The 17,356-nt window shown below is 35.5% G+C and overlaps 1 protein-coding gene across 13 annotated transcripts; it reads left to right on the top strand.

Annotated features, from left to right (window-relative positions):
- The first annotated feature begins 5,490 nt into the window (after positions 1–5,490).
- On the top strand, positions 5,491–15,459 carry LOC18447521 (putative membrane protein At3g27390). 13 transcript variants are annotated; one of them, XR_016042259.1, is made up of 11 exons: positions 5,491–7,439; positions 8,796–8,912; positions 10,094–10,202; positions 10,368–10,563; positions 10,959–11,095; positions 12,065–12,353; positions 12,526–12,632; positions 13,466–13,641; positions 13,729–13,924; positions 14,259–14,499; positions 14,964–15,459. XR_016042259.1 is itself a non-coding variant. In XM_020675638.2 (11 exons), exons 2-11 carry the CDS (start codon positions 8,819–8,821, stop codon positions 15,217–15,219), a joined length of 1,797 nt encoding a protein of 598 aa, XP_020531297.1. In that variant the 5' UTR covers positions 6,232–7,439; positions 8,796–8,818; the 3' UTR covers positions 15,220–15,459. The 13 variants fall into 13 exon arrangements, 7 of the variants coding, with proteins under 7 accessions (XP_020531297.1, XP_088705314.1, XP_020531298.1 ...); XM_020675638.2 differs by having other exon boundaries at positions 6,232–7,439; positions 13,470–13,641; XR_016042258.1 differs by lacking the exon at positions 5,491–7,439 and adding an exon at positions 8,329–8,448.
- The last annotated feature ends 1,897 nt before the right edge of the window (positions 15,460–17,356 follow it).

Here is a 17,356-nt window from a genome sequence, read left to right as displayed (position 1 = left end):
TTGTAATGTAGGATCCTTATAATAACGTTGCTGTGCATGTATGGGATTAAGCTAAAATAAGATTTATGTTTTTTTCTCAAATTATAAAACATCATTTAATTTTTTATTCATAAGATTCCTTTAATTTTTCATTTTTGACTTCTGAGTGAGAATAAGGAGTTCATTCTTATGACACCTATTGATCATTTAATTATGAAATTTTTTTTTTTAACAATTTGGTTGGCTTTAAAATATAAGATTAAAAATGAATTTTATATTAGAAATGAATCTTATTGTTTTTACAGTTGACTTCAAATTTTTTTTAGTTATTTCCTTTTATTATTATCTTTTCTTTGTACAGGTATTAGTGCTTAGATAAGGAAAGAAAGCCAATATATAGTTAGAAACCAGGCCAAAATTTCAATCTCCGGTGTCTCTTTCAAAAGAGAAGGTGCTTCATTGCTGAGATTTAGGGTTCAACTTTTTTCATCATTTTGAGACGTCTATGGTCTGGGTTGCAGCAAAAGTCTTGAATTTTATACATAAGTTGGGCATATTTCAGTTTTGGAAGATGATTTAATTGGGAAACAAATGGGAAGAAAATAAGAAGTGTAATTCGGTCTGATTCTGGACTGGAAACCTATTTTATACATAAGTTGGGCATATTTCAGTTTTGGAAGATGATTTAATTGGGAAACAAATGGGAAGAAAATAAGAAGTGTAATTCGGTCTGATTCTGGACTGAAAACCTTGGAATGTGTTTCCTTTCTTTTTTGGGGAAATGAAAAAAGAGGGGTAGGTTTGTATGATCCGGCAAATGGTCCCATCTTTCTAAATCCAAATGTTCCTATTCGGATATATGGATAAACATGTAAATGTCAGAAATGTTAATTTCAAAATTAATCTTCTAAACACAAGATGTCCGTGTGCTTAAAAAAAAAATTAAAAATATCGTTATTGCCAGGGTTGCCTCGAATACAGGGGCTTGTCTTTGATGTGTCAATGTACATAAAAAATTACGAACATCATGCTGCATAGGCTCCCATTCAAATATGAGAGTAAATTACTAAAGGAAACATGATTAATCTGCACTGTGTCATTGAAAAATGATAATAGATGACCTCTCTGTGAACTACGCAGTGTTAGAAAGTGCGACTCAGGCCGAGTAATCGGTCCTGCTCCGATCTGATTACTTGGACCGAGTCCGCATAACTTGGCTGATTAGTTTTGTACTGTAGCAACAAAAAAAGTAGTACAAATATAGATTTTAAAAAATCAACTTGGCATTTTTGAAAGAATAAAAAAAAGATGATAAAAATGTAAAAAATAAGTATTTATAGCCAAAACAATATTTGCCAAAATGATAAAAAAATATAAAGAAACAATATCCTAAATAAATTGCTTATTTTTTAGGGATTTTTATTATCTTTTAAAATTTCAATATCTTTGAGTCAGACACCCAATTCGGGGTCAGCCAGGCTGAGAGCCCGAGTAACTCGGCTAAGTAGAAACTAGTGTTCAAAATCAAGATCGGGCGATCTCGAGTTGTCTAGATTGTGACGGTCATGTATTATGAAATTTTTTTCAGTGCACTAGTCGGCCTACCAATCAGTACTAATCGATACTCTGCCGATTTTTCAATCACGGGTACCCACGAAAGACATACTCTCTCTTGGTAGACACTGATTCCTGATCAAAAGTGGGTTCTAGCTTTCCAAGTTGACCGTTGAGAAAGAAAAGGAGTGCTAAAGGTGTTTCAAATTTATAGAGAGACGAAGCCTCACTTGTACAGAGAGAGCTGTTGTCAACAATTAGTTTGCCTATATACTATATGAAAAGTGGACAGTAAGCTTGAAAATAGCTTGAAAATATAGGTTACAAGTGAGGGTATCGGAAAATCTTCCAATTATCATCTCGATTTCTAAACGAAAATATAATAACAATTTCAAGTTTTAAATTGGTATTCTTGTAAGATATATTATCTTGACCGTTTCTTTTTTAGTATTTTCAAATATTTATAAATAGATTTGAATTGCATATCTTTAAATTTTATAATCAGTCATAGAAATAGATTTTCAAATCGATATAAGGCTTTCAACATTGAAATTGTGCTTTTTAGGAAATAGATTTTTGAGTCATTATAAGATTTTCGATACCGAAATTGCATCTTCCGACAGAACTTAAAAATACGCCTTACTTTGATTGTTTAAAGTAAATCACAACGAGAATCCCATGCGCATCCTAGGGCATTGGATAAACACAAGTTTCATTCCTCGATACCACGAGAGAATTTTATAGACCGAAAGAAAAAGGAAGATTCCTCGTTCTCTTTTTACTGGAATCAAACGTTCACTTGTTTGACTCGAATGATTCCTTGTGTCTATTCAAAGACATTCTTACAGCCACCCATTTTGAAATGGGTATGGTTTCTATAAGGTTGCAACCTTAAACAATCCAATTAAGCTGTACATCCAAATTTTATTGTAACATGTAATTTTGGTATAAAGAATTCTTGGGAATATCTGAAAATCTATTTTCATATCTATTTATAAAATTTTTAACTAAAAAATGATTAAAATCAAGTAGATCTATAAACATATGAAAATGAGCCATCTAGATAATGTGTTACAAGATACAATATTTCTGGGACTCAAAATCATTTAGTTTTCCATATTTATACATCTCGATGTCGAGATGATTAATTAGATGGTTTTTCAACATTAAAACAGCCTTTTTCGATAGATTTTTGAGGTACATCTTTAATTCTACATTTTAAGATTTGTAACGTTATAAAAACTTTTATAATAATGATTATGACCTCCATATACAAAAGCGAGAGGAAAAAATTTATATTAGGTTGTAACATATTTAAGGTGCACCTCAAAAATCTATTGAAAAAGGCTGGATTAATATTGAAAAACCCTATAATTGATCATCTCGATATCGAGATGTATGAATATGAAAAAATAAAAAATAAAAAATAAAAAAAAGATTTCGAGACCAAAAAATAGTGCATCTTGCGACGCATTATATGGACCATCCATTTTCAATATTTTTATATATCTATAGATCTACTTGATTTGAATTATTTTTGGAGTTTAAACTTTAATTATTAGATATGAAAATAGATTTTTAGGCGATCCAAAGAATTTTTTACACTAAAATTACATATTATGATAAAATTTGAAGGTGCGCCCTAATTTGATTGGTAAATATTGCAACCTTATACAAACTACACCAAAAAAATAAATGGTATCTTGGTAGACCATCCTTGCTTTAAATTCATAAATCATCCGACCGAAAGTGAGAATATAGCATCTCAAGGTTCTCAATTTTAAGTTTAAACCGTGTGAAAGTGTTAGGCTCTCTATACTTTTCTTCATAAATACACACTATTTGTGCATTTCCAAATAAACATTTTTGGAAAAATCACAAATAACCTCCAAGACTAGACTTTCTATACAAGTTATCCCCAACCAAATTTTTTCTCACTTTTTTCTCTAAAATATAATTTGTTAGCAAATACCCCTACAACCCAAAAAAAAAAAAAAGTCTAAACTACCCTCCCTTAGTTTTACCCACGCCTCTCTTTCCTCTTCCCACGAAAAGGCAGCCCAACATATTCCTAGGGCGGTCTGGCATATTCTTAGGGCGGTCTGGCATTGTAATATCAGTCTGGTAAATAACAATAGCGGTTCGGCAGTACAAGTGGTGGTCTGGCACTGCCAAAGAACGGTCTGACTATAAGCCCATGCTGTCCCGCAACAGGCCCATGCGGTCCAAGAACAGGCCCAAAGTGCATTCCGGCAATGTTAAAGAGCGGTTCGGCAGCCCACGTAAGCCCACATGAATGTCTGGCCAAAATTAAATTTTTATGTACAAAAAAGAGCATTTTTATCAAAAAATGTATCTTTTTTTTTTTTACTTGAGAGGGGGGGGTATCTTTTTTTTTTTCTCCTTGAGAGGGGGGGTATTTGCTAGAAAGTATTTTGAGGGAAAAAGTGAAACCGAGGTTTTATTGAGGGTTGCTTGCATAAAAAGTCAAGTCGTGGGGTTATTTGTAATTTTGATGCTTATTTCAATACTATCTGGTCGGTCATCTCTGTTGTTCTTAAACCTACTTGAAAAATGCTGAATCAGGCTCGGGTGAAAATTGCAGCATCGAGCCCAGAAATGGTGAATTTGGTAGGGTAAAAACTACAAAATCATGTTCGGAAACTTCGGATTCTCCCGAGTCCGTTGACTAGTTTGAGAGGAACCCCAAAAATCAGATTTTTACCCCAACCAACAATTGCTGATGTATTTCTTTTTCAGGCTACGTCTGGTTGCCACACGCTCGTGAATAAAACCAAGTCCAATTTTTAAACAACCTAAGACTAACTCTAGGTTTGCCAACTAGGGCTAGGGCCGGTCTTACCTTGAACTCAAGTAAGGGAAGGCCGGCCCGAACTTGGTCAAGACTTAGGCGAAGAAGTTTGATTGAGGTCTAGTCAGAGTCGAACTTAATCGGCAGTATCATAGCCCTAGCCATATCAGCCTTCAAGCCACATTTTGTAGCCAAGTATTAATGTCAGTGATTTAAAAAACGTCGAATCGACACGATCGGTCAATTTGGGAATCAGTAAGCCCGTGTCATTTATGTCAATATATTGAATGAAACTATAACCCCCAACTCTATGTTCTCTCTCTATCTCAAGATAATCTCTCTCTAGAATGAGACTATAATGCCAACAACACCAAAGAATTGTGCACGAGATCTCCCAATTGGGTTATCTAAAAAATAGGTAATAATTGAAGCCACAGGCGTCGCCACTCCCATCACCACCATGCTCAAACACCAAACTCTTTTGCCCCTAGTATTTCATCCCAAGACCCACAAGAACAACAACCAGATCAACATCAACGGGCAGCAACAACAACAACATGTAAACCGCTATGTCTTCGCGGCTGCGACCCCTTACCCACCACCCCAATTCCCAAACCCTATGGTGTGAGGCCTCCGAATATGCCCCATGGTCCCACCTCTTGGGTGGAGCACCAAAAGGCGATTACCATAAGGAACGATGTTAATTTGAAGAAGGAGATTATGAAGATTGAGCTTGATAAGGAACCACCTAGGTTGTGAGAGGTTACAGGGAAGAGAGAGAGAGGGGATTGGAGAAATACATGCAGATAGATTGAGAGACATCGGAAGAAAGGGAAAGAGAGAAGTTTGTGGTATATAAGTGAAGAGAGAGAAATGATTGAATTTAGAAAGAGCATATCCATCTTACCTTTGTTAAGGTTAAAAGATAGGTTTAAAGTGGCGGAGGCTAAAAAAAATAAAAAAATTAATTCCATATCTTGCATTTTTTAAACTCATTTATCAAGAAACCCAAGTTTTAAAACTTTTCTAAGATCATAGGGCTGAAAATTTTTTATCTTCAAGCCCTCTAGACCTAATAACTTTTTTTACTAGATAAGTGATCCAAACGACTCATAAAATGATACCTTTTTTCTTACACTCCATCCATAACAAAGAATTCCCGTACAATTTTCTGGGTACATTCAGGAAAAAGGATGCCGGAGGAAAATTGGAGGAGTTTGACATGGATGAGCTCTGTTTTGCCTCTGTTCATCCATCTCCCCCCTTCTTCATTGTCTCTGAAGTCTTCTTCTCCATCTTCTCGCTCTACCGTGAATTGGTCTCTTCGTCAAGCACTAAATACCGTTTGAGGTTTAACCAAATTGGTAAATGGTAATGGATGACTAAATTTCAGGGGAGCAGGTGAGTGAGGAGAAATAAGGGATTGTTGCAGTGGTTTTTTTTGTTTTGATTTTGGACTTCTCTCCATTAGAGCCCATGGTTATAGTCTAAAGCCCATAGGAAATTGTTTTTCTCTATCATTTTCTTGTTTAATTTCTCTCTCATTTTGAGTCTATGTTAATCTATGGGGAATTAAAAACAGATTTATCTCTCCTCCCATTGTTTTGTGTTTTTGATAAGATTTTCATTTGAGTTATAGGTTGTTGGTCATATATGAAACCCCAGGTATCTTCTTTCATGGAAATCATGTCTCTCTCTGTCTCTCTGTCTTTTCTATCTCTTCTGGAAATTTTGTTCCTGGTTCTGAACTGATGGTTTGTTTTTATCTGATTAAGCTGATGGTTTGAAGGTCTCTTCTTCCTTTAAGTCCATTTCCATTTGGTTCGGAGAATTTTCCTCTCGCACTCTCTCCTGGTAATTATCTGGTGTCGCTGTGTATGCATCTTCAGAAGATTGTGCACCGAGCAAGACAATAAATACAAAGGGAGAGGTCTCCACTGCCAGAAAATTGGCCGGAATTTTGAATAAGGAGATTTCTGGAGCCAGATTCCGACAGGGGCAGCAAAGCACGATTGGTGAAACAATAGAAGAGTTGGTTTTAGTGGAAAACACTATGGATTATGAACCAGAGAAGCCTGAAATTTCCATTAAAATCCAGTTGGGTGGGGTATGAGAGTTGTAAAGAGAAAAAAACGATCAGTGACGTGACCCGAAAATAGCAAAAACTGGTGGTTTATAGTGAAATATAGAGAATGGGGCGAGCAAAAAAAGAGGAAGATTTAGAGAGCAATACAGGGAACCACAAAGATAGAGAGAGACACGTATTGCGTGGCTGGAAAATAGCAAAAATAGTGGTTTATGATCGAAAACAAGGGGCCAAAACGAGGTAATTTGGACTGATCTGAGGAGGCTGGAAAGGAAATTGAATACAAGTGTGGGTGGAGTTTGTTGGTGGCGACGGAGGTTGGTGGTGGCAGAGGTCCAAGGTTATGATCCTGGAGAGAAGGGGGTTACAAAGAAAGAGAGATGTTAAGATGGAAAAAGAAAAATGTGTCGCTATCTTTTTGGACCAATAATATAGGTCAAATGGCGTTATTTGGGTCAAAAACTTGGAAGATACAAAAGTTTGGAACGTTTTCTGATAAACGAGTTCAAAAAAAGAAAAACTTGTAAAAATCCTCTCAAAATCGATTTTTTATATACTTTATCCACCCGACTTTTTTTTTTTAACAATTTTTTTTAAAAAAAATCATATTTTTTAGCAAATATCCCCCAAACAAAAAGTATATATATATTTTTTTGACGAAAATACCTTTTTTTCATATGACTAATCATTTTGGATCCTAATAAAAGAAAACATCTACACTGGTACAATGCATGACTGCTCACTTCAAAACACTGGACCGCTAGTTCAAAACGCCGGACGATGATAAGTAATTGGTCCGAGAGGATGTTCAGCCACATTGGGACTGAGACACGGCCCAGACTCTTATGGGAGGCAGCAGTGGGGAATTTTTCGCAGTGGGCGAAAGCCTGACGGAGTAATGCCGCATGGAGATAGAAGGCCCACGGGTCTTGAACTTCTATTCTCGGAGAAGAAGCAATGACGGTATCCAAGGAATAAGCATCGGCTAACTCTGTGCCAACAGCCACGGTAAGACAGAGGATGCAAACGTTGATTTAGATGATTCTAAAGGTTTATTATTTGTTTGTTTTTGTTGTTGTTTGTTGCACAAAAAAAACAGATTTACGTAAAGAAAAAGCTTTTATTGCGGTTTTATATTCCTTTCTCTTCCAATAGTTTCTACAAATATGCTTTTTAAACACCGGATAGCCATATCAGACTGCCCTTCAAAACGACGGACCGCAATTTCAAAATGCCGAACCGCCCATTCTAGGAAAATAATTGGTTAAGTCCGAGAAGGGTATTGTCTACAACTTCAAAATGCCGCACCGTTCATTAAAATGCCGAACCGCCCTATTTTAGGAAAATAATTAGTTAGATAAGAGAAGGGTATTTTCTATAATTTCAAAATGCCGGACCGCTCATTCTAGGAAAATAATTTGTTAGGTAAGAGAGGGGTATTTTTGTTCAAAAAAAATGAACAGTACTTGCTAAGAAAAGTTGGATAGGTAAATTGCGTAAAAAGTCTATTTTTTAAAAGGTTTATTATTATTTTTTTAAAAAAAGAGTAGTGATCATATACGACCTTCTTCTACCATGTGTATAGTACTTTAAAACATCACTATTAAATTTGATAGAGATCTTTAAAAAAGTTATCACATGAATGTAAGATTTAATTTTTTTTTGAGATTTATATCAAATTTATCGTATTCTCGGTAGAAAAAAAGGTTAGAGGATCATTTTTAAAAAAATAATTGGGGGTACGGATTAATTTTCCCTAAAAAATATATGAGAATACGAAGATATTTTCGTTTGCTCAAGGTTCATTAATGCGCCCGACGTTTTCTTTGCGCTATTGTATGGGGTAAAACAACAAACTTCATGGAAATATAAACGTGTTTTGCGTCATTGAACTCAGAATCGAAAGGCCCCCGTGCTTAACTTCTTCTGCTTTTCGTTGGAGGACCTCCAACAGAACAATTGTCGCTCTGCCGGACACGTGGCAACCACACACTCCTGTTATGCCACGTGGCAAATGGTGCATGTCTACTGTACCTATTCTCCCTCCCCTTATCGCATCTCTCTCAATACATACTGTGTAGCTGCTGCTTTCATTTCGATTCTCTCTCTCTACTTTTACGCACTTCCCTGCTTTTCATTTACAATCTCTCTCTCTCTCTCTCTCTCTACTTTCATCTTTTCTCTTCTTCCTCTGCTCTCATCTACTCTCTCTTTCCCTTTCTTTTTTTTCTTTTTTTTTTTTTTTTTTTGCTGTTTTTTCCCTTCCATTTTTCCAGGTATTCCTTTTACCATTGCTCTTCTGCACCTCTTCGTCTTATGTCACTTCTCTCTCGTGTTTTCGTGTGCTTATTATTGTCATAACAGGTGTTCATTTCGGAAGTGGTTAAATGGAAGTACCAGTGGGCTTCCTTTCTACCCTATGGAGCTTCCTCTCATTTTTGCCCTTCTTCTTTTTACTCTTACTCCTCGGCCTCATTAAAGGTATTGCTATTTTTCCCCTTTTCTATCTGATTCCATTTTTAACTCTTTCAGCTTGAAATTAAATGCCAAAATCCATTTATTTGCAACCAACAGATCCAGTTCTCTCTTTCTCTATTTAATGGCGTTTTACTTCTTCGTTTCTAATCATTTCTTGTTTGGGATTTCAATCGTTATGCCTTTTTAAAGTTCGATATCTCTTTCTTACATAGCTTAAGGTCACATCTGTAATGCTTATTTGAGATGTAAGCATGGCCCGGATTATACTCTTCTAAATGTATATTCCAGCTTTTCGACACGGAGATTGTATTCTTAGTTCTGAAGCATTGATTACTGGTCGTTTGATATTCATGAATCGTGATGGCAATTGAGCATCTGTGTCTTTTGTACTTCTTTTCCTAATTTTCGATTCCCTTTTGTAATTTCCTGAATCTACAAGAAGTTGTATTCATGTCTCAATAGATTATTGTTTTTGCTAATTCTATTTAAGTTATACTTATATAATTAGTAATTAGATAAACGAGGTGGTCGTGTGCATGCGCGCACTAACTCGGCATACATACATGCTCATGCTACACACATGTGTAAGTGGGTTGATACTTAGATTAATAAGACATATGTGTGCATAATTACGTATAAACACATGCTCATATGTAAACAAATCTACTATTCTCCACATTTCTAAGCTTAAACCGCCTAACCTCCTGCACCTTCTCCAAAATTTCTCGTTTTTCGACCTAAGTCTCCATGGTACATCGTACTCATTCTGCTTAGAACCATAAACTGGTGTTTTCTCCAAAATTTCTCTTTTTCGACCTAAATCTCCATGGTACATCGTACTCATTCGGCTTAGAACCATAAACTGGTGTTTGATAGATAATCAAAGAAATTGATAGCAGAAAATGCCTTCAAATTGAACCTCTCGATCACGACTTGCCCTGAATCAATGAGTCAGCTTAGAAATCAACAAGTGGACTTGGATTGGCAGGTGTTCGAGTATGCACCTGATTACTGTTTATCTAAACATTTATAGTAACATGCACTGCATATGCTATTTAGATACGTGCTCCTATATGTATATATGTGTTTCCAGTGATTTGTCTATGATTGTGTGTGCACATAATTTCGCGTGCAAGTAGGAAAAGAACTGTTTATATAGTATCTCATTTTTCCTTTTTATCCAGCTGCTATTTTTGGACCCCTGGTGGTGATTGTCATTCTTCTTGGAAATTCAGCAGTTATATTGGGCCTATGGCCAGCACATTGCATATGGACATATTACTCCATTATAAGGTATGTTTATATCATCCAATCAGGATGGGGTCCTAAAATTCTGCATCCACTCTATCATACGTGAACTAGGATTGCTTGTATTTTTTCTTTTTTTTTGGTCGAATTTTTACCCCATTCCTTTGTTTCCTAAGTACTTCTCTTTGATGTTTATATGCGGACTGGCAGAACTAAGAGGTTTGGTTTGACTCTGAAGATTTTTATTCTGCTCTCTCTACTGGTACCTTTGGTTTTGTGGCCAATATTTGGGATTATTGGAAGTCTTCTTGTGGGAATAGGCTATGGAATATTTGCTCCTCTCTCGGCAACTTTTGAGGCCATAGGGGAAGAGAAATTCAGTGAAAAGCTCTATCATTGCTTTGTGGTATGCTATGTATTGCTTATTTATCATGAGCTTCAATGATGTTTGGGAAACTAAACTAGAATCTGATGGAATATAGAAACTCGTAGAGCCCATTAAGTCATCACTATCCATTGAAATGATGGGGTGTTGGAAAGAGAGGGATACAATGAACATAGCATGATTCAAACATTGGGTCTTCCTCCCTCTTCACTGGATGGTGGCGGCCTCATGGATCATGGTTTACCCATAGCACATCAGATGACAATATGCATTCCCATGATATTTTATGTTGGTGTTGAAACCCAGAAACCTTAAGTGCACAGGGCTTCATGTGTTCAATACCAAATCATTTCATGCTTATGGTTTTCCCTGTCCATTTAGATATAAAAATTAATTTATCCATGTAATTATATTAGGACGGTTGCTGGAGTTCAATAGAAGGAAGTTTCACTGTGGTGCGAGACTTCACTGATTTTTGCTTCCACTCTTACTTCTCATACATGGATGAACTACGCGAAAAGATGCACGATGATGAACAGCCCACGGATATCAAGTATGAGGTTTTATTTTGCAGATTCTTTTAATAATAGTTTAACCTTGTAAAATATCTTTTACTGCAGCCTTTACTAATTCTGCCCCTCTTAACTTGAATTACTTACAAGAATGATAATGGTTGACGAATAACATGCAATAAATATGGGCCTTAGCTTTCTATGTTATTTCTTGTCGTACAATGGTAACAAGGAACTTAGGGAAACCGCAGGAATAAATATCATCTTGATAGACTGTGTTTATTGCTTATTTTTGTTAATGCTGATAATTACTTATGCATTTTTCTCACCACAATTTAGGAGTGTGTATTGTTAAATTATTTACTATAATTGAGCTATCTGATGGGAGCACGATGGAAAAGTTTATATTTCATATTTGCATTAGTTTCTTTAGCGTGGAGATTCGTTCATTTGTATTTTCCAATTTAGATACTTCTGATGTTATGCAACATAGATATCTCATGATACTTGCCGAAACTGAAGGTCACTGCAATATCAATAAGTATTGGACATCTGGAGTTGAGTTCAATTGGTATTCTGATTGTCTTCAAAAGCATAAAAACCTCTAGTGGACTCTGCTAGACAAAACATTATTTAAGGCTCCACCTTGCAATTTATGCGCAGATCTCTCCCCTGCATCAGACAGTCCATATTCCCCACCCCTGGTTTTACTAGTTGGGGCTTTCTATTTTATCGAATATTGCATGAGAGTGAGGTATAATTGTTGAGCGTGCTATATCACAGAAGGAATCAACAAATGATTTCCATTCTATCTGATATTCATCCATGTTTTTAAAGCTTCAAGGCAATGTATAATATGCTTGCATGTGCTGACAGCTTGTAGATAAGGATCTTAGAGAATAGGATTGTATATTTATATGTTACAGTATCATATTGAATGTTTTGATTCCAATCAGCTGTCTCCTCTTTTGGTTTTCCAATATGTGTAATGACTCTATTTATTCTGGAAGGCTATTGGAGTTGCCAAGTTGTTTGCTGGTTAGCCTTCTATCTGTCGTCGTTGATGTTCCGATGATAACACTCGTGGCACTGTCGAAAAGCCCATACATGCTCTTTAAGGGATGGAAAAGACTATTAGAAGATTTGATTGGAAGGGAAGGGCCTTTCTTGGAGACAGTTTGTGTACCTTTTGCTGGTCTTGCCATTATTCTGTGGCCATTGGCAGTTACATTAGCAGTAGTCAGTGCGTTTCTTTCGAGCTTCTTTCTAGGCCTCTATGGTGGAGTTATTGTCCATCAGGTTCACTCCATTACCCTTACTGGAATGGAGTCCTCATATAGATTAATCCTATTTTATATGTGGTCTTCTTTTTCTTGCACATGCAAAAAGACATTGTTCTCTTTCTTCTTCTTTGTAGGTGGGTTTTATCAGAAAAAGTTAGAATATTTACTTTATCTTTGATGGCATCCAGGAAAGCTCACTACAATTGGGACTGGCATATATTGTAGCAATTGTCGCCGTCTTTGATGAGTATACCAATGATTTATTGTTCTTGAGGGAAGGGTCCTGCCTCCCAAGGTACTCTATGTCCTCATTTCACTATTCATGAAGCATCATTTATATTAATTTGTTCACATGACTGAAAGAATCTGGTTATTAATTAATTGTGATGTGAAATCCAGGAGATTCCTACTCATCACTTTGATAATTTGAACTTGATCTAGATATAAAAACGGGGGAAATCTTAACAAGTTTATTTATGTATTATTGTTTAAATTTTTTTGGTGATTGATGGTTATTATATATCAAAAAAAAATTGATATGGATGCATGAATCTAATGTCTTATCTATTGGTGCTTATTGGAAGTTTCACTTTCAATTTTTGTATTACCATTTATTGATGGTGAGCGTTCCAAATCGATATGTGGAGTTGCTATATTGCTTATTTAGATATTATAGTAATAACTTATATGGAGTATTGTATATAAGACTATAATTTCATATTGAATGAACTAAAGTATGAACTCTTTTGTGGTTCTAGTATTCATAGACACTATCATCCTTATCTCCCACCCTCCAAAGGGCTCGTGTAATTGAGGAGTAAACTATATCATCAAAGGGCTCGTGTACTTGGACCTACTGGTTGATGGGGTGATGTGACGAAGGACCATTCATGTACAGGGGGTCCTTGACCTGATTATGTCCATTTAATCTAAACTTAAAATGTTGGGAATGAAAAATTGAGTTCCTAGATTATCTGATATTTTGGCAATGTGAATATGGCCTTCATTGGAAATGTTGGAAATCCCTAAGCTTTTTCTTGATCCAAAATTTACCTAGTTTTGCATTTGCAAGCATCTATATTTTGTAGAGTCTTGCATTGAACTCAATAAGCTTGGTACTTATGACAGCCAGGCCCAAGTATCGTAAACATACAAACCCTTCTTCTGGGCCACTAGAAAGAAATACTTCTATTGAGATGCAAATGAATGAACTCAAGAATGGTAAAGTTGGACCTGGTAAAAAATTGGTTTCAGAACGATCAAGAACGCTGAAGAAGGTTATCCAAGAGCTTAGGCCTATGCAAGTTAGTATCGTTGAACTTTGTTGTTTCTCAATACTCTTTCTCTATCTGTATTGGATTACCATGAAGTTTTATTTTCGTATTTTTTAGGTATGGGACTGGCTCTTTGAGTCTGGTGGGCTTAATGGGGGGATGCTTCTCCAAGAAGGCTTGATTACTGTTGAAGACATTGAGGAATGCGTTCGGGGTGGGAGCTGTAGAAAATTGAGCATCAGATTGCCAGCTTATTGCATACTACAATGTCTTGTTCGATCGGCGAAATCTGATTCATACGGCTTACTTCTCAGTATGATATATTTCCAGTGTGTATATATCTCCTATTATATATATGTAAATTCTTTTTAGGAAGTATGCCATGAATCTGTGATCCAATCGTCAATCGAAAAACAAGTTTTTCAGGCTATTACTGTTCACTGAAATGATGGATGGTAATGGAAAGAGTAGGATCCATCACAACTAGGAGAAATCATCTCATGGTGGTCCCACACTTTGTCCACTATCCATCAGCTCAGAGGGCAGCAATGCTATAGCGGGCCAATGGATTACCGGATACCTAATATTTTTCTTATCTGCTGTCTTTTGTGGTAATTCCTTTTTCATTCAATGATGAAAAAGTACAGATGATGAAGTAGAGTTGACAAGCTACAACTCACCAAAGGACAAAGTTTATGAATGGTTTCTTGGTCCATTGCTGGTCATGAAGGAGCAAATCAAAGGACTCCAGCTAAATGAGAATGAAATAGCCTGCCTGAATAAGCTGATTATAAGTTACAAAAATGAGAGGGTTGAAGATTGGGAAAACTCTGGTTTCCCTTCTGAGGACAAGGTCAGGATAGCTCAATTGCAAGCCCTACTTAGAAGGTAAGATGAACAAATTCTCCGAAGATAATTTCATATGATCAGTGATTCTTCTAATAAGTAAGGTTGACTTGATCATCTGTGGTATGTTTGTAAAAGTTCCATCCAACTACACATAAAAATCACTGAATATGAATGCAAAAACAGACATGTAAACACATACCCACGTGCATTTATACATGCTTATGTACACGTAAATATCCCAACATTTGTTTGTCTATACAAAGCTAGATGCTTGTATGCCTATATTGAGCTATATATTCCTTCTTATGTGCATCAACGTTGTATGCGCATATTTATCCATTTTTACCAACCACACCATGATGACCCTTGTATTGTTCTTGTGGTTTTTGGATGTGTTCTGAAAGATGAAAGGTGTGCTTGAATGTTTCTAAGCCGAATTGCTGCTTCTTTCATGTGTGTAAATGATTGTTCATTTCATTGTAATTCCTTTCTCCATTAAATAGACTGCAGGGAATTGTAGCCTCAATGTCAAGAATTCCCACATTCCGGCGTAGGTTTCAGAACTTGGTGAAAGCACTCTATCAAGAAGCAACAACAAATAGAGAAAATAATTCAACAGATAACGGTTCCATGTCGTCAAACCGTGGAGCCATGCGCGGCAAGCGCAAGATGAATGGATCCTATGAAAAGACCAGAGGAAACCAGGCATTGGAAAACAAGGTGAATAGGAATTCTGTAGAGTTAGATTCTATTGTGTGACTCCGTGGAAGTATTGTAAATGTGAAATATGTAGATAATTTTCACCATCTGTCATACCAGCATGGAAAGTGAATTTTCCATAATTCAGTATTGTAAAAATGAAACTGCGAAAATATGTTGTAAAACAAATCTTATTTTTTCTACCAAAACTTGTAACCTCACTACACCCACTTGTAAATGTCGCGGATGCTTGAGCTACTTGTTTTATGTGATATTTTTGAGTTGTTTGTCTTGTTTAAATGATTTGGTTCATGCTTGTTATTGTGGTTTTGCAGCTGTGAGCTTCCTTTATCATAAACATTCATGTGAGGATATTGACTTTTGATAAATTTATCAAAATACTCATAAATAAGCCCGTGTGTTTTTTATGGGTATTTTGAAATCAAATAAAAAAGTTATGGGTAAAGTGTTAAATTGTTACTCTTCTCGGTAAGCTGATAAATTTCCCTTTTATCTTTTTTGGTTGAAGTGTGAGGGCACAGGATTTTCTCAATGAAAAATTATGAAAAATAAGAGACATGCTGAACATAAAAATTACGAAATATATTTTAAATACTATAAAAAATACTTTCAATACTGTAAAAAAGATATTTCTAAAATTTTTCCAAAACATTATTGACGTTCCTCTCTCTCCCCCTCTGTATTTCTCATAATCAACCAAACCATACAACTTAAATGGTCCAAATAGTTGAACCATGGGAAGAAATGCCGCTTATTCATACGAAGGGCTTCAGGAGGCGAGAGGGACTGGGTCTCATATCAAAATTCATAGGATGGGCTTCAGGGGGCTGGGTCCACATAAAAGGTGCGAAAATAACTAATCAATTTAGTACTTCAGCCAATTTGGAAGAAAAAATTTATATGGGGTTGAGCCCTATGCAATCAAGTGCACTTCAAAAATTTATTAGAAGAAATTGTTCCGATGCTGACAAATTCTCAAATTCAATCATTGAGATACATGGGTGTAAAAAAAAATGTATCAGTTTTGAAAATAGTGCATCTTGTAATGCATTGTCTTAGACCGACTTTCAATTAGAGAGGAAACTAAATTTTGGATTGAAAATAAATTTTGAGTGTGGTTTGTATAAAGCTGAGACCCTAAAATACTAACTAAAGTAGGGTGCACCTTGAAGATGTTTCAAAAAATTTATTTGATGGTCTGAAAATTTATAATTAAAAATTTAAAACTTTAAAAATAGCCTAGATCAAGCAATCTATGCACACTTGATAATTTAACAAATTGACAGTCCAAAACATACATTACAAGATGTACTATTTTCAAGACTTAAAATCCATTTTGTCTAATGTATATACATTTTGAGGTCGAGATAATGGTGAGCATCAAAATAACCTCTTCAAGTGACTTTTTGAAGTGCGATTTGATTGTTCAGGGCCTCACCTTTAGACAAACTTTTTCCATCAATTTTTAGGCCATCATAATTATTCTCGGTACTCAAACGATATCTTTTGACATCATTTGTAGGTGCGCCTTTGATTATGTAAGGTCTCATCTTTATAAGTATCACACCTTTTTTAAAAATTTAATGTAAATAAAGTTTCTATTTACTTTATTTATATATAAAATTTTATTAAAATAATTAAAAACGTATCAATTTATTTTATTGCGTTATGATATAACCATCCTTACACTAAACTTTGAATTCTCGCAATTTACTTAGTTTACTAATGATGAGAGAGTAGATGGTTTGACATTCTAGGAAACAGAATAAATTGGACTTCACACTGAGACAAGAAATTACACGTATCATGATTCATCGCTTTCATATGTAACGGTAGCCATAAGTTACAGTAGATAAAAAGTTTTTAACAATAACCTATTGTGCAATACAACTTTTTAGTTTTTGAGCATGCATATGCCGTAATTGCTTTCTAACTGTTGATCAGCTGTTACTTTAACCCTTAGATAGTTAAATTTATTTTTTAATGTGTATTTTAGGTAGTTCAGCGTTCGGAATCGAACTTGCGAGAGTATGCAATCATCAACAACAGATGCAGCTGTTTGGAGAATGCAAAGAAAACTGTTCAATCCTTAAATTTATACTAATGGGAACCAAATTTACAATCACTCACATAAATTCATAAAATTCTGACCAGTCTTGATAAATTCTCAAAGAAA

Source organism: Amborella trichopoda, chromosome 10 (genome assembly GCF_054954075.1).
Source record: "Amborella trichopoda isolate Santa Cruz 75 chromosome 10, AtrichopodaSantaCruz75HAP2 v2.0, whole genome shotgun sequence".
Taxonomy (NCBI): Eukaryota; Viridiplantae; Streptophyta; class Magnoliopsida; order Amborellales; family Amborellaceae; genus Amborella; species Amborella trichopoda.
Note: the sequence above shows the minus strand (reverse complement) of the source record. Positions and strands in the feature narration are given on the sequence as shown.

What these genes read in the sequence shown, in the direction of transcription:
- LOC18447521 (XM_020675638.2), top strand. Translation starts at nt 8,819, where the DNA reads ATGGAAGTACCAGTGGGCTTCCTTTCTACCCTATGGAGCTTCCTCTCA. An exon ending in GTGGAGTTATTGTCCATCAG is followed by an intron (nt 12,354 to 12,525) that starts GTTCACTCCATT and finishes GATGGCATCCAG; the next exon opens with GAAAGCTCACTACAATTGGG. An exon ending in TTGCAAGCCCTACTTAGAAG is followed by an intron (nt 14,500 to 14,963) that starts GTAAGATGAACA and finishes TCCATTAAATAG; the next exon opens with ACTGCAGGGAATTGTAGCCT.